Source organism: Vipera berus, assembly GCF_964194415.1.
Source record: "Vipera berus genome assembly, chromosome: Z".
In the NCBI taxonomy this organism is placed as follows: Eukaryota; Metazoa; Chordata; class Lepidosauria; order Squamata; family Viperidae; genus Vipera; species Vipera berus.
In genome coordinates, this window is record NC_138205.1 from 4,709,790 (window position 1) to 4,732,095 (window position 22,306).

The following is a 22,306-nucleotide window of genomic DNA, read 5'->3' on the forward strand; positions in this document are numbered from 1 at the left end:
TAGGTATGGAGTGTGGGAGATGGAGGGAGAGAGAGAGGGAGCGAGGGAGAGGTAGGTAGGGAATGTGGTGGAGGGAGAGAGAGGGAGTGTGGGGGAGAGGTGGAGGGAGAGAGGTAGGTAGGGAGTGTGGGAGACGGAGGGAGAGAGCAAGGGAGAGGTAGGGAATGTGGGAGAGGGAGTGGGAAAGAGAGGGAGAGAGGGAGAAAGAGGGAATGTGGGGGAGAGGGGTAGGGAGAGAGGTAGGTAGGGAGTGTGGGAGAGAGAGAGGGAAAGAGAGAGAGATGGGCAAGGCCAGTCTTTCTTGAGTGCCCCAATTCGCTCCCTTCTTTTTTGCAGGTGGCACAGCTTCCGAACATTGTGCGACTACAACAAGCGTGTGGCTGTGGGTAAGTGCCGAGACGAGAAGTTCCCGTGCCGTTTCGCTTCCTCCCGCTGATCAACTTTCTGTTCCCTTTCTTGGCAGCGCTGGAGGTGGGCCCAGACCTGCCATCCAACCATGTCATCGACCGCTGGCTGGGCGAGCCAATCAAAGCAGCCATCCTACCCACCAGCATCTTCTTAACCAATAAGAAAGGGTTCCCTGTTCTTTCCAAGATGCATCAGCGTCTGATCTTTCGCCTGCTTAAAGTAAGTAAGTCCCCCCAACCTCTGTTGGGTTTGTCCTCTTTTCGGTACACACAGACACTATCTATCTATCTATCTATCTATCTATCTATCTATCTATCTATCTATCTATCTATCTATCTATCTATCTATCTATCTATCCATCCATCCATCCATCCATCCATCCATCCATCCTTCAATTTTTCTCAACTCTTTTCCAGAACAGGCAAATGCTGATAACGTATACCACTTTTTGTTTAGAAATAGCAATAGCTCTTAAGACTTATATACCGCTTCACAGCACTTTACAGCCCTCTCTAAGGGGTTTACAGAGTCAGCCTACTGTCCCCCCCCCCCCCCGCAAAAACCATCTGGGTCCTCATTTTACCGACCTCGGAAGGATGGAAGGCAGAGTCAACCTTGAGCCGGTCAGGATCGAACTCCTGGCAGTCGGCAGAATTAGCCTGCAATACTGCATTCTAACCACTGCGCTGCCACGGCTCATAAATGAATGGTCGTAAATCGAGGACTAACTGTATATTTCCCACAATTAGTTTGAACCTAAAAGTAAAAAGTTGGGCAAATGAAAAAAAAAAGAAGTCTGGCGCTTAATTGGCCTGCGTGACTCAGAAATAATCCTCCCGTCTCTGCTTAAAGCTGTTCTTATCTTTTCTCCTTGCTCTGATTGCTTCTCCACATCTATTTTTATATACAGATACATCTACATATATACACACATATACACATCATACACACACACACGCATATATACATACATACATACATATATATATAGTTAACAAGTTAACAAAATAGTTAACAAGCATATATATATATATATATATATATATATATATATATATATATATATATATATATATATATATATATATATATATATATATATGTATGTGTGTGTATATATATATATATATATATATATATATATGTAGGTCTAGAGTCTTGGGTTTCTTCCCGCGTTCCTTTCATCTTCAGAAAGTTGTGGCGACGTTTCGACGAAATCCCATCCGTCGTCGAAACGTCGCCACAACTTTCTGAAGATGAAAGGAACGCGGGAAGAAACCTGAGACTCTAGACCTACACATACAGACACCCGCGAGAATCTACGAAAACATATATATATATATATATATGGGACGCGGTGGCTCAGTGGGTTAGGACACTGAGCCTGTCGATCAGAAGGTCGGCAGTTTGGCGGGTCAAATCCCGAGTGCCGCATAACAGAGTGAGCGCCTGTTACTCGTCCCAGCTTCTGCCAACCTAGCAGTTCGAAAGCACGTAAAAATGCAAGTAGAAAAATAGGGACCACTACGGTGGGAAGGTAACAGCATTCCGTGCGCCTTTGGCATCTAGTCATGCTGGCCACGTGACCACGGAGACGTCCTCGGACAAGCGTTGGCTCTTCGGCTTTGAAACGGAGATGAGCACCGGCCCCTAGAGTATGTGCAGGGGAACCTTTACTTTTACACACACACACACATACACACACACACACACATATATATATATAAATATTAATATTAATCATGCATTTTTATTTTATTTTATTTTTTGCTGGAAGCTGTGAACCTCTTATTTTTTTCCCCCTCACTCAGCTTGAGGTGCAGTTCATCATCACGGGAGCCCACCACCATCCAGGAAAGGAATTCTGCTCTTACTTGCAATACTTGGAGTATCTCAGCCAGAATCGCCCACCTCCTTCCGCTTATGAGCTTTTTGCAAAAGGTTATGAAGATTACCTGCAGTCTCCGTTGCAGGTGAGTCTTCCGTTCTTGGCATGTTGGACCGAACCTCAGAAAGATTTGGGGTCCGGAATGTCCCCAAAGGAAAGGATCCCGCAAGGCAATTAAAATGCCCCAAAGGTAAAACTTTATGGGATACACCGTCTCGGAACCGAAGAAGCAAAACCAGCTCTGGTTTTCCTGCGCAATAGCTTGCTTAGTTAAACAGTAGGTTCCCTTTGGCTCCACCTGCTGGGTGTTTACATTGTCCAATAGTAATGTTTCTTTTGGTTATGGGAACAATCCACTTCTCCTTCGAGCACCTGCGCTAGTGACCTTGGTGTTCTCGCAGGCTCTCGCGGTCCATGAATTCTGTTTCCTCCCTTCACTTTCTACCCCTCCCCGATTTCCTACGGCAAGTTGATCAGCGTTAGAAGCTAGCAGGCATCAGACCGGCTCAATCTTGACGATGCCTTAATTACAGGTAGTCCTCGATTTACGGCCACAACTGAGTCCAAACGTTCCACTGCTGAGCGAGACAGCTTTTGACAACTCTTGAGAATTGCCCCGTTTTACGACCTTTCCGGCTGCGGTTGCTAAGCGAATCCCTGCAGTTGACATCTTAGTAACCCGGTTGGGAAGCGAATCTGGCTTCCCCCTTGTTGACTTTGCTCGTCAGAAGGTCGCCAAAGGGGATGGCATGACGCCGGGACGCCGCGACCGTCGTAAATACGAACCAGTTGCCAAGCGTCTGAATTGGGATCACGTGAACCCGGGGATGCTGCGACCGTCGTTAAGTGTGAAAAACGGTCGTTTTTTTTTTCCCTGGGCCGTTGTCACAACAAACGTTGGCTAAATGGATCGGTCGTAAGTTGAGGACTGCCTGTATTCAGAATTATCTCAAATATTGAGGAGGGAAGTTGTGCCCTTCCAATTTGCTCTTTGCCTTCTGTGGATTATCCCCGATTCCAACGCCTCTCCTTGGTTCTTGATCCCAATAGCCCTTGATGGACAACCTGGAGTCCCAGACTTACGAAGTCTTCGAGAAGGACCCAATCAAATACTCCCAGTACCAGCAGGTCAGTTCTCAAGAGGTAGAGGGGGCGATTTGTTGAAATAATGAAAAAGTCTATAACTGTTGTGATTCCGTGCCAGCCAGTGGACCCGGCAGTTTAGTCTGGGGAATCGGAGGAGGAGGGGAGGGGGGCCTGGAGAGCCATCAGAGGCTCTGATGAGTGCCGGGACTTCCAATCTGATGAAGACCCTGGCCCTTTCCCTCGTTCTCAGGCTGAGGCCCAGCTGTGCTGGGAAGCTGAGTCAGACTCTGAGGACTCACAGCTGGAAGACATCGTAGACCAGCGATGACCGAGTGCCCAAACTGCAACCTAAAACTCACTTATGTATCATTGGGTGACGGGTGGTCAGTATGATAGATAGATAGATAGATAGATAGATAGATAGATAGATAGATAGATAGATAGATAGATAGATAGATAGATAGATAGATCTTGATTGTCATTTTTTACTGTGGGTACAATGGCACACATTAAAAATGAAATTTAGTTGCTTGCTCTCAAAGCGTACACATACATAATGCACATTTAAACATGCTATATACAACCTATGTATAGGCCAGTGATGGCGAACTTTTTAGAGACCGAGTGTCCAAACTGCAACCCAAAATCCACTTATGTATCGTCGGGTGCCGGGTGGGCATGGCCCATTGGGTGGGCGTGGCTGCGGTGGCTACGGCAGACTGGCTGGGACTAAAAAGTTCAATCAATCAATTCCAACTTTGCCAGATCTTTTTTTTTTCCCAGCGAGAAGTTGAATTTTTTTTTTTTAATTCCATTTATATCCCGCCCTTCTCCGAAGACTCAGGGCGGCTTTTTTTTGTTTTGCACACGACGGCAGAGGCCTAAAGCGAAAAGGTTTTATAAATCCCAGCTGAAAGGTTAGGACTGGGGCGACGGCTCGTGTGTCCACAAGAGAGGGCTCTGCGTGCCACCTGTGGCACGCGTCCCATAGGTTCGCCACCACGGCCATAGACGCTCGCAAACGCCGACAGGCAACAAGAGCAGGACAGAGGGAGGCAATGGGGCGACTCCAAGGGCGAAGGAGAAAGCATTGAGAAGCCACCCCTTGGGGCTGCATAATAAAAAGGGAAGGTGTGGGCGGTGCTGGCTGCTGAAGGCAACCATTTGCAAAGGACTCCAGTTTTGTGGGATCAGGTTCTGATTGCCTTGCCTGTGAACAATTCTCGGGTTTGAATCGTGTTCTGTTTGCCTTTGTTTTGGGGACATTTTGCAGGTCTGTAAGTAATATTAAAAGGGGTTTGTTTTTCCTGCACTTCCAGCCTACTTGTTGGAAGAGGGGTTTGTCCTAGTGAGTTAACAAGGACTCAAGTAGGCTGGGACAGAACAATAACAGCCTTCCCCAACCTTTTGGGGTTTGGCGTCCAAGAGCTGGGGGAGGGGGCAATGAAGGGATGGTTTTGTGGGGACAGGGTTTGTGTGCTCAAATGCACGCACGTGTGCACAAAAACCCATTGCTCGTGAGAGTGGCGCCATGAGTGCTCGCACGAACGGGGCTGTGAATGCCCGCGACACTCATACAAATGGGGCTGCGAATGCCCATGGTGCTTGCATGAACCGAGGTCTGCACAAAACCTGCATCCTTTTGCACCAACTGGAGCTTCCGGATGCTCTTCAAGAATACGATACGTAGTCTTATGCAACTGGCCCTTTGAGGGCAGCCCTAATGCTTGTGTGACCCTCAATGTTCTGCAACCTTGGCTCTTTTATGACTCGTGGAGCATGGCTGGCTCAGGAATTCTGGGAGTTGAAGTCCACGAGTCATAAAAGAGCCAAGGTTGGCTATCCCTGTTCTAGACCAGAGGTCCCCAACCTTTTGAGCACCAAGGACCCGTTCCGTGGAGAAAGGTTTTTCCGCAGACCGGAGAGTGCGTGGTTTTGTATGCTGCCTGCATCTCGCGGATGGGGTTTTGTTTGTGCGGATCGGTTGCTGGCATGCCGCGGCCTGGTACTGGTCCACAAACCGGGGTTCGGGGACCCCTGTTCTAGATCGGGAAAACTAAAGTTGTGTTGCTTTTCTCTGTTCAGGCGATATACCGGTGCCTCTTGGACCGTGTTCCCGACGCGGAGAAAGAGACGAATGTCCAGTGAGTAGAAACCCCAACATGGAGGCAGGCCTGTGTGTGTGTGTGTGTGTGTTCACAATCCTTGGACGTAGGTTGACAAAATGTGTCAGATCCATCTGCCTCCTCTTTGCCGCGTTTCAGTCCTCCTACAAAAGTGTACCACGTCGTCCTCGACTTAACAGCCATCATGGAAGGCCTCCCCATCATGGTCGTAAGTTGCAAAGCTTGTAAAACTCTCTCATTTTTGCAGCGGTCCTTAAGCAAATCCGTGGTCACTAAGTGAACCCTGCTGTGGTCAGTGGTTTGCTATGGGCCCGTTTTGCCGACCACTGGGAGCAAATCGTTGTCAAAGGCGGTCACGTGACCACGGGACGCTGCCAATGGCTGTAAAGGCGGGCTGGTTGCCAAGCAGCCAGATTGTAGTCACATGACTGTGAGAGAGAACCTTCAGGTCTTCAAATAGGGATTGTAAGACACCCCCCCCCCTTCCGTTTAGGTCTGTCGTAACTTCGAGCAGTTGCTAAGCAACCGGTCGCAAGTCAAGGAGTTGACTTGGGACTGGTTGCTGAGGAATTGTTTGAAGTTACGACGGACTTACCGTCCTTGACCTGCGACCGGTTGCTCAGAAACTATTCGAAATTACAACGGACCCACTGGGGATGCAAGGGTACCTGTCAATCATCCTGGGTCCCTTGGATTAAATAATATTAGTGACTACAGGTAGTCCTCGATTTATGTCGACAGTGGGACCCAAACATTCGGCTGCCAAGCAAGGCAGTTGTTAAATGAGTCCTATTCCATTTTACTACCTTTTTTTTTTTGGCCACAGTTGTTAAATGAGTTGCTGCGGTCGTTAAGTGAATCTGGATTTCCCACTTGACTTTGCCTGTCAGAAGCTATCTAGGAAGGTTGCAAATGACAAATTCGGGACTCCGGTTGCTGCAACACCGGAAATACATGACGTTTGTCACCCAAATTTGAATCCCATGACCGGGGGGGGAGGGGGGGAATGCTACAGTGGTCATAAGTGTGAGAACTGGACATATGTCCCCTTTTCAGTGTCGTTGAACTTCAAACGGTCATGAAACAAAAGGGTTGTGAGTCGAGGACCACCCATAATAAGCTGAAATGTGGCCTCTCCCTCAATTTTTAATCCTTTTTTTTTCTATAGCAATAAAGCACTAATGTCCCAGGTAGGCCTCGACTTACCACGGTTCCTTTAGCGACCGTTCGAAGTTACAGCGGCGCTGAAAAAAGAGGACTCACGACCGTGTTTCACACTTAACTACCGTGGCAGCATCCTCCGCGGTCACGTGGTCGGGTTTCTGATGCCTGACATCTGACTCGTATTTACGACGGTCACAGCCTCCCGGGGTCACGTGATTCCCCCTTTTGTCACCTTCTGGCAAGCAAAGTCAATGGGGGGGGAGGGGGAAGCCCGATTCACTTAACGACCGTGTTCCTCGCTCAAGTTCAACGATTCGCTGAACCACTTTGGCCAGACTTTGGTAAAAACGGGACAAAATTCCCTCAACCGTCTCGCTGAGCCACAGCCGAAATTTGGGGCTCCGTTGTGGTCGTTTTAAGTCGAGGACTGCCTGCTGACCCCTTCCAGTCCCTGGAACACAACATCACACCACGCAGCTCCGTCCAGGATTACATGGCTGGCGGCTGTGCGATCCGAGACAAACTCATTTTAAAATAAAAGGGGCAGCTGGGCAAATACCCCAATGCAAAAGTCACCTTTTTTAAAATTAGAATTCACTTTTAAGCACATTCTCTACACACACACACACACACACACACACACAGACACACACACACACACACACACGCCAACTCCCCTTTTTAATGAAAAGCAGTGAGACCAGCCACTCGTTCGGCTTCATTGGCTGCCGGTGCTTGTCGCCCAACGGGTGGGCGGCCTTGTGTTTGATTGTGAGTGGAGACACACTTTCTGGCCCTGTGGGACGACAACAATCACTCGCTCTCGCCAGCTTGGTTTTTAGCTGGATTGCTCCCAGCGGGGCGCCCGGTTTAGCCAGGCGCTAATGATAGAGAACGGCCTGTTGTTGTTGTTATTGTTTTGTCGACTCCTTGCCTTGTGTCCCACGCTTCTCCCTGTTTGTTTTTTACCCCGACCCCGCAGGGTGGTGATGGTCTTGGGGGCCGGGAGGGGTCCCCTGGTCAACGCCTCCCTCCGAGCGGCCCGCCAGGCCAACCGGCGCGTTAAGATTTACGCCGTGGAGAAGAACCCCAACGCTGTGGTGACGTAAGTGGGTTCTGGCCCGCCAGGGACTTCGTGTCCTTGGCGTGAAGCTCTAGTTCCAACGGGGGGGGGGGCGTGGTGTGTGTGTGTGTGGGGGGGAATCTGCCTGTGGATGTCATTGTGCAGGAAAATGTGTTTTGAGGAGACCCAGCATGGTCTAGTGCAGGGGTAGGCAACCTGGGCTCTTTTATGACTTGTGGACTTCAACTCCCAGAATTCCTGAGCCAGCATGGGGGAACTCTGGCCCCTTCATGACTCGTGGACTTCAACTCCCAGAATTCCTGAGCCAGCCATGGCTCAGCATGGAAACCTCTCCCTTTTCCCTCAGCGTGGGTGGCTCAGGAATTCTGGAAGTTGAAGTCCACGAGTCATAAAAGAGGCCAGGTTGCCTACCCCTGGTCTAGTGGTAAAGGCTAGAAGCCAGGAGAATGGGAGTTCTAGTCCCGTCTTAGGCACGAAAGCTGGCTGGGTGACTTTGGACCCGTGGCTAGGAGACGGTGAGTTCTAGTTCTGCGTTAGTCACAAACGCTGGCTAGAGGACCTTGGGCCAGTCACCCAGAGAGTTCTAGTCCCACCTTAGGTAGGAAAGCCACAGGATGATTTGGCGCCGATCACCAGGAGACTGGGAGTTCTAGTCCCACCTTAGGCAGGAAAGCCACAGGGTGATTGGAGCCAATCACCAGGCGACTGGGAGTTCTAGTCCCACCTTAGGCAGGAAAGCCTTAGGCTGATTTGGAGCCAATCACCAGGCGACTGGGAGTTCTAGTCCCACCTTAGGCAGGAAAGCCTTAGGTTGATTTGGAGCCAGTCACCAGGAGTCTGGGAGTTCTAGTCCTACCTTAGGCAGGAAAGCCATAGGGTGATTTGGAGCCAATCACCAGGCGACTGGGAGTTCTAGTCCCACCTTAGGCAGGAAAACCTTAGGTTGATTTGGAGCCAGTCACCAGGCGACTGGGAGTTCTAGTCCCACCTTAGGCAGGAAAGCCCTAGGTTGATTTGGAGCCAATCACCAGGCGACTGGGAGTTCTAGTCCTATCTTAGGCAGAAAAGCCAGTGGGTGATTTGGAGCCAGTCCCCAGGAGACTGGGAATTCTAGTCTCACCTTCGGCAGGAAAAGCACCGGGTGATGTGGGGGCCAGTCACCAGGAGATTGGCAGCTCTAATCCTGTCCTAGGCGGAAGACTTGGAGCCTTAGGGCCAATCGCCAGGAGACTGGGAGTTCTAGTCCCACCTTAGGTGGGAGGCTGGCTGAGTGACTTTGGGGACAATGACCAGGAGAGGGTGAATTGTTAGGCTTGCTTTAGGCATGAAAGCCAGCTGGGTGACCTTGGGCCAGTCACACACACTCTCAGCCCAACCCACCTCACAGGGTTGTTGTTGTTGTTGTTGCGGAGAAAATAGCAGGGGGAAGGAGTATTAAGTATGCTGAGCTATTTATGAAAAAAATAAATAAAACATAAAGGCAGGACACGAACGACTGGATCCAGGAAACCCACTCAAGGCTTCTTGTTTTGTCTGCTGCTGGCAGCGATTCAGGCCTTTTTACGTGACCTGGGTTTGGCCTAGATCTTGGATGTCCGTTTAGTTAAGGCAGTATTTCTTCCCCGAGCACCCTGTCAGTGAAGGGTCTTCAGTTCCCAGAATTCCCCTGCCAGCATGCCTGTTGAGAAGGCCAAGAATTGAGAAGTCACACATCTGGGGAAGGGACAGTGGCCAGAGAAGACTTGACTGATTGTGTGTTTTGCGGCTTAAGCTATTGGAACCATTGCAGAGTGCAGTGTGTGGGGGGTGGGAATCTACCCATTAGTATCATGGTTTCTTTCCAATCCGGTTTTTCCTACCCAGAACCCAGGGGGGTGAGATGGGGTGTTACGTGCACTTCTGAAGTGGGGCACAGGATTTAAAAAAATTGTGCACCTACCTATTTTCCTCCTTTCCTTCTCCAAAGGTGATGAATAAAGCCAGGGGTCTTCAAACCTGGCCCTTTGATGACTTGTGGACTTCAGCTCCCAGAATTCCTCAGCCAGGCACACGTGCCTGGCTGAGGAATTCTGGGAGTTGAAGTCCACAAGTCATCAAAGGGCCAAGTTTGAAGACCCCTGGATGAAACAAGTGGAAGTAGTTTTGTTCATCTTTGGGGAACCTTAAGATAGGTGGACTTCCAACTCCCAGAATTCCCCGGCCTGCCTGCTTGGCTGTGGAATTCTGGGAGTTGAAGTCCACTAGTCTTAAAAAGTTGCCGGGTTCGGAGAGCCCTGTTCCAAACCACAGTTTAACACAGCCATCATTCTTGGTCAAAATAATGGTTTCTTAGGCCAACTTAAATCCAAACGGATGACAAATTCTGCTCAGAAAAACATCACCCTCTTTCTTCTCTTCCTTACCCAACGGGGACGGATGCAACAATGGAAGTCTTAAGAGTAGTTTTGGTCAACCTTTTGGGGGGGTAGGGGGCGTAAGATACGTGGACTTCAACTCCCAGAATCCCCCCCAGCCAGCTTTGAGAGCAGTCTCTCTCATCCTTTCCTCTCTACCTCTTGCTTCTGGGGAATGGGGAGATGAACATTTAATCATATTTAATCCTAGTCTGCTCTGTGGGGCGGTTTTGTGGAGAGAAAGTCTTCCACGCGAGCGATCGAAGGTGCTAGTCCCTTTTAACCGCCTGCACCTCTTCCCGCCCTTTTTTCTTCCAGGCTGGAGAGCTGGCAGTACGAGGAATGGGGTTCTCAGGTGACGGTGGTCTCCCGGGACATGCGCGAGTGGGAGGCCCCCGAGAAAGCGGATCTGATGGTGTCGGAATTGCTGGGCTCCTTCGCGGACAATGAGTTGTCTCCGGAGTGTCTGGATGGGGCGGAACATTGTCTGAAAGGTGAGTCGGGGGAAAAAGAGACTATGGAAGCTTTAAAAAAATGACAGTTGTGGTCAGAAATATTTAGAATATTTATATATCACAGGGAGTCCTCGGCTTACGACCGCAACCAGAGGGGGGAGGCAGAATTTCCGCTGTTGAGCAAGGCAGTTCTTAAGGGATTCATGCCTAGTATTATTTTATTTTTAATTTAATTTTGTTTTATTTTTATTTTATCATTCTGCATTTTATTATAGTTTGTTTATTTTGTTTGTATTTTTAATTTACTTTTGTTTTATTTTTATTTTGTTTCATTTTTTTATTGTATTTATTTTATATATTGATTTATTTTTTATTTTATGGTTTTGGTTTAATTTACCTCATTTTTTATTTGATTATATTTTATTATTTATTTTAATTTATTTTTTGTTTTATTATTTTTTATTTTAATTGAATTTGTTTCATTTTTTAATCTGATTATATTTTATTTTGTTTATTTTAATTCATTCTTCTTGTTTTATTGTTTTTATTGATTTCATTTTATTGTTTTATTACATTTTATTTTAGTTTAGTTTCCTTTTTTTGTTTTTACATTTTATTTATTTTAATTTCATGTTTTTGTTTTTTATTTTACTTTACTTTTTTATTGTTCTGTTATTTATTTTGTTTATTTTTTATTGTTTTTGTTTAATTTCATTTTTTATTGTTTTGTTACATTTTACTTTATTTTAATATCATTTTTTGTTTTATTGCTTTTTTGATTTAATTTAATTTAATTCAGTTTTTGTTGTTTTATTATTTTTTATTTTATTTTATTTTTCTTTATAAAATTTATTGGCCACCCATCTTACCACACAGGGTAAGTTTGGGCAGCTTCCGATCCTGACCTTTTTTTGCCATGGTTCTTAAGTGAATCACCATGGTCATTAAATGAATCACGGGTTTGTTAAGGGAATCTGGGCTTCCCCCAGGTAGAATTTGCTTGCCAGTGTCAACTCCTCGTCTTCGCCGGATTGACAAGCCCACAGGAAAAACCACGACGAAGTACGGATGACTGGAAAGAGTACCTTTAATAGCAGGATCTCTATACCTTAACAAAGTCAGCGTTGAGAGCCACACGCTCTCAACGCACCTTTTATTCTGAATCTGTAACTAGGTAGCAGCCCCACCCCTAGACTCCACCCCTCCCTCGTGCAGACCAGCATCCGCCTGGCCTGCGTAAATACTCCACCCCCCTACTCCTTCAACCCACGCCCAGCTCCCTCCACCGGCACCGTGCTTCCCAGCGTGAAGGTAAGTACAAGCCCACCCCCCTCCTAACAACCTGAGTGTGCTCCCCTCCACCAATGCATCTCCCCGCGCCATCCCCATGACCCCCTGGCAGCCCCCAAGGTCCGGGTGCAGCTGTTCAGCACCCTGCGTCGCTGCCGGCCGTCTCCCTGCTGGCTGCCCCGGCGTAGCCATCCTGCAGCCACTCACGACCGCCCTCAGCCTCCTTTCAGATAGCGGCACGCCCGTGGGTCCGGCGCTCGCCCGCCGGACAGCTGGAGGGTGTGGGCGCGGCTGGACTCTCGGCGTCGCACGGCTGCTCGCCCGCCGGTCAGCTGAGGAGCTTGGGAGCGGCTGGGCCTTCGGCGGCGCGCGGCTGCCTCCCCCCCGGCCAGCTGGTGATGGGAGCGGCTGGGCCTTCGGCGGCGCGCGGCTGCTTCCCCCCCGGCCAGCTGGCGAGTGTAGGAGCGGCTGGGCATTCGAACGGCTGCTCGCCCGCCGGTCAGCTGGGGGCTTTGGGGCCGGCTGGGCTTTCGGCGGCAAACGGCAGCTCGCCCGCCGGACAGCTGGAGGGTGTGGGCGTGGCCGCTGCTGTTGCCGAGGGCTGCGAGCCGAATCCCCCTCCCGGCGAGTTTGTCGAACCCGAAGGGCTCGACAGTCGGCCCCTCCTACCAAGGCTCCTCCTGAAAGGCAAGGTAGAGAAGTCAGACAAGCACTAAGGAGAGCAGCAGATCCCCCCCGACCCCCTCCCGAGGGTTTACCAGGGTGCTTCTGGTGGAACGCCTTAACCAATCTAGGGGCCTGAACGTTTGACTCCGCCACCCAGGATGCCTCAGTTATTGGGTATCCTTTCCACAGCACCAGGTATTGCAGTCGCCCTCTCCGCATCCTGGAGTCTAAGACTTCTTGTACCTCATATTGCCCATCACCCACAGGCCCCGGCCCGACTGGCTCCCCCCGAATAGGAACAGGGGCTGGTTTCAGTAAGCTGCCGTGGAACACGGGATGCACTTTGCCTAGAAATTTAGGCAGCCGAAGGCGCACCGTGACCGGATTGACGATGTGGGTTACCTGGAAGGGGCCTATGTACTTAGGGCCCAGCTTTCTACTAGGTATTTGTAATCTCAGGTATTTTGTGGATAAGTACACCCAGTCCCCAACCCCTGGGGTGTAGAACGGTTGGCGCTTCTTATCCGCTTGGGCTTTTACAATACTGGCTTGCTTGTTTAGAGCCTGTTTGGTCGCCGCCCATACTTTTCTGACTTGTAGCATCCACTCCTGGGGTTGACAAGAGGAGGCCGGCCCCTGGTCACACTCGGGAACAGGAGGGAAATCGTAGCCAGACACCACTGTATACGGTGGGAGACCAGTACCACTGTGCACAGCGTTGTTGTGGGCGATTTCTGCAAACGCCAATAGGTCAGCCCAGTCTGCCTGCTGGTACGAGACATAGCTGCGTAGGTATTGCTCCACCGCCGCGTTGGCTCGTTCTGCCGCGCCGTTTGTGCAGGGATGATACCCCGAGCTTAGTCCCTGGGATGACCCGATGAACTGGAGAAATTCACGCCAGAACCTGGCGGTAAATTGTACCCCTCGGTCCGAGATAATACGTCTAGGCGCCCCGTGTAAACGGTACACGTGGGTTATAAAAAGCCAGGCCAGACGCCGGGCCGAGGGTAAGCCCCTTAACGGAACAAAATGGACCTGCTTGGAAAACAGGTCAACTATGGTCCAGATGACGGTGTATCCCCGACTCTCTGGTAGGTCTGTCAAGGCTTGACGGCTGTCAAGGCTGCAAATGGTGATTGCATTTGCAACCCCGGCGTGCTGCAACTGTCACGGATACCTGCCAGTTGCCAAGCAGCTTAATTTTTGAACACATGACTGTGGGAAAATGCTGCAATGGTTGTAAATGCAAGCATCAGTTGTAAATCACTTTTTTTCAACTTTGACTGCTTGTAAGTCAAGGACTACCGGTAATAATAATGCCGTAAGCCAGCTGGAAGATCTGTGGATTAGGATAGATTCAACGACCTATTTTAATTGCAAGTGACTGATGTTTCTTTGCTTTTTGCCCATGCACAGAGGGCGGGGTCAGCATCCCCTGTGATTACACCTCTTTCTTGGGCCCCATCTCGTCCTCGAAACTTTATAATGAAGTGCGGGCCTGTCGTGAAAAGGATCGCGATCCTGAGGTGAGTGGGTCTCCAAATGTGTTTTTTGCTAGAAAGAAATTAAAATCTGTTTGGAGAAAAGAAAAGGAAAGGAAAAAAGAATTCTTGATCTTTTGGGGGGGGGGGGAAGTAAGGCTTTTCCTAACGGAAAAAAATATGTATGCAGTAAAGGTCAGGTTAAAATTCCTAATTTTATTGTTTAAAAAAATATGCTCTGTTGATTTTTAACATACACCTTAATATTGTGTTGTCTGGGTTAATGTTTAAAAAACAATACCAATTAATTTCTATAATTCTATAGTCCATATAATAGTCTTACTTGATTGCCCCTTCTTCCAATAATATTCTCGCTTTTGCCAATCTTAAATTAATACAGTTCTTTTTTTTTTAATCCCATTTATATCCCGCCCTTCCCCGAAGACTCAGGGCGGCGTACAATCTAAAGCACAAATTGTAAATGACAATTAAATATAAACATTTTTCTAATGTTTCTGCAAATAATAGCCACATCAATATAAAGCTTCTTTTCATTGATCATTTCGATTGCCTCGTCATAAATCCTGTTTACAAAATTCTTATTTAAATTTGTTTTTCCCCACAGTATTCAAAACACTTTTACTGGTTAAGATTTTCTCAAAATTACTTACACTTAGGTATTTAAGTCTTTTTTCCCATACAAGCCATGACATTTTTACATTTCTTGTATCTTAAAACAAAATTTATTTTATTTATTTATTTTATTTTAATTCCATTTATATCCCGCCCTTCTCCGAAGACTCAGGGCGGTTAAGAGCAAAAAGAAAAAAAAGATAAAACAGAAAACATTTCTTTTATATAAACCACCCCAACGTTTTTATATTTCTCATGTCAAAAAAACCAAACACAAAAGAAAAAAAAAGAAGGCATATTATATTACTTTAAGGGCTCATCTCTCTTAAACTAATCTTCATTTATATTCACAATCTTTCTATTACTTTAACCATATTTCAAACAAATGTTTAATTTTTAAACATTCCCTCTGGTAATTTCCATCATCTAATTTCTTAATTCTCACTTTAGCCTTCCCCCCCCCCCGACGTCTAAAATTCCTAAAATTATTTACTGTCAAATATTACGTGTTTTCAAATAATCAAGTTACTTCCGTTAAAATAACATTGTTAAAAGATAATGAAGGATCTCGTGTCTTAAAATGACGTATATAATCAAACATACGTATTTTGTAATCAAATCTCCTAATTAAAATACATCCTTTAGATTTGCAGGACGCCCCGGAGGAATTTTTAAATTTAATTTTATCAGTGATACAAAACTAAAAGGAATCTTCAGCAGCATGCAGAATCAAACATATAGTATACTCCACCCTACATGTAGAAGAGAAATTATTACAAACCTTTAATTTGATCCTTAGAGACAAAGGGAAATTGGAACCTTTCTATTAAAAAAAAGATTTGGGAATGGCATCTTCCAGTAGCCCTAATGATGTTTCCTAGGTGGGTTGTGAAACGTTTGCAAGAAGAAAAAAACCAAGCTCAGAGAGCACCCTAACACATTTGGCATTTTTTAAAAAAACTGGTTTTATTCTGTTTTATTTCGTTTTGCTTCCCAGGCTCAATTTGAAATGCCGTACGTTGTGCGCCTTCACAACTTCCACCAGCTAGCACCCCCAAAAGCCTGTTTCTCCTTCAAACACCCCAATCCAGGTAGGGACAATGCTTTCGGAGAGCAAAATACCCCTACGGTGTTATGGAAAGGAATACTTGCCTGAACTAGATGGTTAGTTGTCTAGAAATCAGGGCTTTTCAACCAGTGGTACGCGTACCACTGGTGGTACTTTAGCACCTGGCAGGTGGTACGCAACCCCCTAGCCAAAGTGTAACGGGGAGGGAACAAGCTAAAGCGGCTCTACTTAGGCCTGGACAAGATCAGCTGGAGCTGCAGGACTCGGCAGAAGCCTCAGGATCTCCGCACGCGGCTACATGCTGATCGGAGCTTCCAGCGTCTCCAGAGGAAAAAAGGGAGTAGGACGGAGAGAGGAGAAGCTCTAAAAGGGGCAGATTTCGGCGGGAGAGAGAGAAAAAAAAACACAGAAAGAGAGAGAGAAGAGAAGAGGCTTTTGTTAATGAAGCAGTGAGGAGAGGGCGAGCGAGTGGCCTTTGCGAGCGAAGTGTGAGTGAGTGAAAGAGAGAGAGAGCGGCTTTTGGGAGCAAAGTGTCCGTGAGCGAGAGTGAGGGGCTTTTGGGAGCAAAGTGAGTGAATGAGAGAGAGAGTGGCCTTTGCAAGCAAAGGGTGAGTGAGTGAGAGAGCGAGTGAGGGCCTTTTGCGAGCCAGGGGTGAGAGAAAAAGGGAAAAGTGAGGGGGAGAAGGGAAAAAAGAAAAGGCATTGACTTCTGACTTCCTCGGTTGTAGTAGAAGGAAGCATTAACATTGAACCCCGACTTTTTACTTTCCCTTAATATTAAAAAGGTAAAGGTTCCCCCGCACATGCGTGCTAGTCGTTTCCAACTCTAGGGGCTGGTGCTCATCTCCGTTTCAAAGCCGAAGAGCCAGTGCTTGTCCGAGGACATCTCTGTGGTCATGTGGCCGGCATGCCTAGACGCCAAAGGCGCACGGAACGCTGTTACCTTCCCACCGTAGTGGTCCCTATTTTTCTACTTGCATTTTTACGTGCTTTCGAACTGCTAGGTTGGCAGAAGCTGGGACGAGTGACAGGCGCTCACTCTGTTACGCGGCACTTGGGATTCGACCCGCCAAACTGCCGATCTTCTGATCGACAAGCTCAGCGTCCTAACCCACTGAGCCACCGTGTCCCTTTCCCATAATATTATAAACTAGCCATTTCTATCACGACCAATGAATCCAACCAGTAAAGCCCAAAATCCCCCCCCCCTTTTTTTTTAGTCGTCATGTTTTTGACACCTTGCTAAGCACTGGTGGTCTTCGAATATTGTCATGTCCTAAAAGTGGTACGATCTGTAAAAAGGTTGAAAAGCCCTTGTCTAGATAAGAAGAGCTGACTGCACTTTTTTTTTAAAAAAAAAAATTTTTTTTAACTTTACTAGAAAACCTGGGTTAACCCGCCCCACAACAAGCCATCTTCCACCCTGTTCGAAACAGCTGGATCTGGCTTGGATATTTTATCCTTGCTTTCTTTAGAGCAGGCATTGTCAAACTGCCGGCCGACCGGCCGGATGCGTCATGCCGAAACCACGCCTACTCCATTGCCGGCACTGGGGAACAAGTCACGATATGTCGCCAGTTTGACACGCCTGCTTTAGAGCCTCCGGGGTGTGTGTGTCCCATAATACCTTTTGCCTCGTCTTTTTCCCCTCTTGCAGACCCTCTGAAGGACAACAACCGTTATCAAACGCTGGAATTCCAGGTGGACGTGAACACGGTGCTTCACGGCTTCGCCGGCTACTTTGAGACGACGCTATACGGCGATATCACACTCAGTAGGTTAAGGGAAGCCTCAGACGGAAGAATGTGCCCTTCTCCTTTTATCATTTATTACATTTATACGAAGCCCATCGCACTATCCAAAGTGATTCTGGGGCAGCTTAACAATGTAATAAAAATATTTTTTAAAAAAATTAAATTACAAGGATGGGTTACAAGTAAAAACCGCAGGCTTGAGTGGAGGAGGTGTGTGTGTGGGGGGGGGTACACCAGCCACCCACCTTTCCAATGCATCTCCATCGGGGCTCTGCGCCAACCCGGCACAGCCAAATTTTAAGGTCTTGGAAGGCCTCGAATCAAAGGTACAAGCGCAGATGGGGCAAGACCGGGCTCAAAAACGGTAACTCTGAGAGCGACCTTGGAGTGCTAGTGGACGATCACTTGACCGTGAGCCGGTGGTGTGCAGCAGCAGCAGCCAAAAAAAAAGCTAATAACAATCCTGGGTTGTATAAATAGAGACACAGAACGAAGATCACGCGAGGTATTAGTACCGCTGTATAAAACCCTAGCGAGGCCACACCTGGAATGCTGCAGCCAATTTTGGTCACCACATCACAAAAAAGATGTTGAGAGTTTGGAAAAAAAAAATTCAGAGAAGAGCAAGTAAAATGATCCAAGGCCTGGAGAGTAAAACGTACAAAGAAGGGCTGCGGGACTTGGATTTGGCTAGTCTAAAGAAAAGGAAGAAATAGGGGTGACGTGATAGCAGCGTTCCAGCATTTGAGGGGCTGCCACAAAGAAGAGGGGGTCAAATTATTCTCCAGAGCACCAGAGGGCTGGACGAGAAACAATGGCTGGAAACTGATCAAAGAGTGAAGCAACCTGGAACTAAGGAGAAACTTCCTGACAGGACAATTAACCAGTGGAACAGCTTGCCACCGGAAATCCTGGGTGCTCCATCACTGGAGATTTTCAAGAAGAGACTAGAGCAGGGCACTTCAAACTTGGCTCTTTTATAACTTGTGGACTTCAACTCCCAGAATTTCTCAGTCAGTGCCTGGCTGAGGAATTCGGAGAGTTGAAGTCCACAAGTCATAAAAGGGCCAAGTTTGAAGAGCCCTGTCTTAAATCAAACAAACAAAATGGAGGTTGGCTGAGGAATTCTGGGAGTTGAAGTCCACAAGTCATAAAAGGGCCAAGTTTGAAGAGCCCTGTCTTAAATCTAACAAACAAAATGGAGGTTGGCTGAGGAATTCTGGGAGTTGAAGTCCACAAGTCATAAAAGGGCCAAGTTTGAAGAGCTCTGTCTTAAATCTAACAAACAAAATGGAGGTTGGCTGAGGAATTCTGGGAGTTGAAGTCCACAAGTCATAAAAGGGCCAAGTTTGAAGAGCCCTGTCTTAAATCTAACAAACAAAATGGAGGTTGGCTGAGGAATTCTGGGAGTTGAAGTCCACAAGTCATAAAAGGGCCAAGTTTGAAGAGCCCTGTCTTAAATCTAACAAACAAAATGGAGGTTGGCTGAGGAATTCTGGGAGTTGAAGTCCACAAGTCATAAAAGGGCCAAGTTTGAAGAGCCCTGTCTTAAATCTAACAAACAAAATGGAGGTTGACTGAGGAATTCTGGGAGTTGAAGTCCACAAGTCATAAAAGGGCCAAGTTTGAAGAGCCCTGGACTAGACAGTCCGTTGTCTGAGATGGTATAGGACGGGTTCTTCTGCTTGAGCAGGGGGCTGGACTAGAAGACCTCCAAGGTCCCTTCCAGCTTTTATTCTATTCTGTTCAAGGCCAGAAGGGTAGGTGGGGGCCTCACCCTCAGTGGGAAGATGTTATAGTTGCCTTGATATTGCTGAAACCTCTTTTTTTTCCCCTTTCTCCTCTCCCCACTCATTCTTACAGGTATCCGACCTGAGACTCATTCACCTGGCATGTTTTCGTGGTTCCCTATATTCTTTCCCATTAAGGTAGGTCTTTTGTATTAGTTTTTTTTTTAAATTCCCGGCATGGGAATAAGCCTTCCTGTCAGCAGTATTTGAAGATTTTTCACCGAGGAAAACTATTAACAAAACGAAACTTTTGTTTCGCTGCAAGGGTTTTTACATTACAGGAAGTCCTTGTCTTAACGACTGCCCTTGAGCGCCAAATTTCTGTGCCAAGGGAGACATTAGTTAAGTGATAGGTAGATAGGTAGGTAGGTAGATAGATAGACAGATAGAGAGAGAGATAGATAGATGATAGATAAGATAAGATAGGTAGATGAATGGATGGGTGGATGGATGGATTAGTAGTAAAGAATATAATAATGATAAATAATAACACTGCAGCCATACTACATGGGTAAATATACATAGTCATTAGACAGCAGTGTGAGAATTAGGTGTTTATTTGAAATGCGTTTGAATATTTATTGATGTAGAAAATAAATGGCGACTCAAGGCGGCTTACAGGATATAAAAACCATGCTTTAAAAAGAATTTAAAAATAAGAAGGAAAATAATAGCCCACCACCCACCCCAGTGACAACACAGATTCAAACTAACCATTTAATGGGCTCTAGCTCCCCAGACCCGCTGGCAGAACCAGGTGTTCAGCCAATAATTCAAAAATACTTGGGTTCCTATGACCTCTCTACTTCTGTACGGAAACATGCTGGTGGGACTGACTCTGTGGGGGAGGCCTGACCCCGTGGGACCTGACTTTGTGTGTGTGTGTGAGGGGGGAAAGTAATGTTTATATGGCCCAGAATGATTGTGCTGCTAGTAACGGTGTCCCACCCACAGCAACCCATGACCGTCCAGGCGGGCGAGAAGATCCGAGTGACCTTTTGGCGTTGCAGCAACTCCAAGAAAGTGTGGTACGAGTGGGCTGTGGTTTCCCCAATGTGTTCGGTCATCCACAACCCCACGGGACGTTCCTACACCATTGGATTGTGAGCAGGAGTTCAATTTGTCGTCGTTCCCCCCCTCCCCTGCCCCGCCATCGCTCCGGCATCGAGACCACAAGGAACCTCCTTCTGCTTTGCACTCGGGACAAGAGAGAGACTGATTTTTCTACGCAAAGTCACAAGGTCTTTCACCGTTTGCTGGTTTGCAGGTTGGACTCAAAAGTCTTTAGCTTGGCTGCTTCCACCTGCCTCGATCATGTTTTCCGGTCGGTGAAATTTCAATAAAGTTGCTGAAATGTGTTCTTGGAAGCCACTACCCAAGAGAAACAAGGACCTGGAGCAGTATGATAGATAGATAGATAGATAGATAGATAGATAGATAGATAGATAGATAGATAGATAGATAGAACTTTATTGTCATTTTTTACTGTGGGCACAATGGCACACATTAAAAATGAAATTTAGTTGCTTGCTCTCAAAGTGTACACATACATAACGCACATTTAAACATGCTATATACAACCTATGTATAGACCAGTGATGGCGATCTTTTTAGAGACCCAGTGTCCAAACTGCAACCTAAAACCCACTTATGTATCGGGTGCCGGGTAGGCATGGCCCATTGGGTGGGCATGGCTGTGGTAGTAATGGCAGACTGAGTGGGACTAAAAAGTTCAATCAATCAATTCCAACTTTGTGAGATCTTTTGGTTTCCTGTGAGAAGTTGAAATTGATTGATTGAACGAACCTTTTTTTTTTTTTTTGGCCAGCTGAAGGCCTAGGACAGGGGTGACGGCACACGTGCCCACAGATAGCGCTCTGCGTGCCACCTATGGCATGCGTGCCATAGGTTCACCAGCACGGGTATAGACCACGCTTACATATAAGTAACATAAATATTAATCATTGTCCATCTTGAATACATAACGGAAGGAGGAAGCTTTAGAGTTCACAAAGTTAATACTTTATGGAACAAAGCTGTGACTGAATCTGGATGTTCTGCTTCAGATACCACGGAGCCCCCTCCCAGAAGGTAACAAGAAAAACAGGTCGTGAAGAGGATGTGTCGTGTCCCAGATAATCGTATGGACCCTGCTCAAGCAACGCTTCTGTGCCATGTCCTGGGTGGAAGGGAAGGAACTGCCGATGATATTTTCAGCCATCCTCACTACTCTTTCCACCGCTTTCCTGTCCAAATCAGGGATGCTTCCAATCCAGACTGTGATCCTGTATGACAGGATGCTCTCGATCACAAAAGTGGGCGCAGTGGTTCAAATGCAGTATTGCAGGCCAATTTGCTGCTCGCTGCTAGCAGTTTGAGCCTAACTCCATCCTTCCGAGGTCAGTAAAATGACCCAGATTCCTAGGGGGGGGGATTAGGCTGATTCCATAAATTAGGGCTGCTAAGCCCCATGAAACTGTCTATAAGTCTTAGTGCTATTAATGACTGCATTCCTCATATTTAGAGCAATGCATATATCCTGCCAGTAGTTGCTTCTGAGCTTGACTACTCCAGCAGACTGTATGTAGGGCTTCCCTTGAAGAGTATCTAGAAGGTGCAAAATGAGGCAGCCAGGCTGTTAAGCTAGCCTGATGCAGGTAGTCCTCAACTTAACAACAGTTCGCTTAGCGACCATTCAAAGTTACAAGGGCTGCGAACAAAGTGACTTAACGACCGTTTTTCGTATTGGGATCGTCGGTGCGTCCCCAATGGTCCGGTGATCAAAATTCAGACGCTCGGCATTTATGACGGTTGCAAGCCAAGTCAACGGCAGAAGCCTGATTCACTTCGCAAGCGTGTGACCTATTGTTGGAAGAGAAATCTTCATCGTGGTTCCGTCCAAGCTGAAAACAAACATGGTGACCGCTTTAAGGAAGAAGGTTGTAGTTTATTGAAAAAAAGAACCAGACAGGAAGATGGCTGACAGAAAAAAAAAAGGGTGAACACATGTAGGGAGTGG

At 47.2% G+C, this 22,306-nt stretch overlaps 1 protein-coding gene across 2 annotated transcripts in view; it reads left to right on the top strand.

The window, feature by feature from the left end:
- Positions 1 to 20,645, top strand: part of LOC308678231 (protein arginine N-methyltransferase 5) — a 35,108-nt gene extending 14,463 nt beyond the window's left edge. For both annotated transcript variants that reach the window (XM_081345281.1, XM_081345282.1), the window contains exons 6-17: positions 337 to 386; positions 464 to 627; positions 2,220 to 2,381; positions 3,347 to 3,424; positions 5,468 to 5,526; positions 7,655 to 7,777; positions 10,468 to 10,643; positions 13,977 to 14,086; positions 15,672 to 15,765; positions 17,401 to 17,517; positions 19,361 to 19,425; positions 20,242 to 20,645. In XM_081345281.1, the coding sequence (XP_081201407.1) occupies positions 337 to 386; positions 464 to 627; positions 2,220 to 2,381; positions 3,347 to 3,424; positions 5,468 to 5,526; positions 7,655 to 7,777; positions 10,468 to 10,643; positions 13,977 to 14,086; positions 15,672 to 15,765; positions 17,401 to 17,517; positions 19,361 to 19,425; positions 20,242 to 20,394 (1,351 nt within the window). In that variant the 3' untranslated portion in view covers positions 20,395 to 20,645. The remainder of the gene's footprint in view (positions 1 to 336; positions 387 to 463; positions 628 to 2,219; positions 2,382 to 3,346; positions 3,425 to 5,467; positions 5,527 to 7,654; positions 7,778 to 10,467; positions 10,644 to 13,976; positions 14,087 to 15,671; positions 15,766 to 17,400; positions 17,518 to 19,360; positions 19,426 to 20,241) is intronic.
- The last annotated feature ends 1,661 nt before the right edge of the window (positions 20,646 to 22,306 follow it).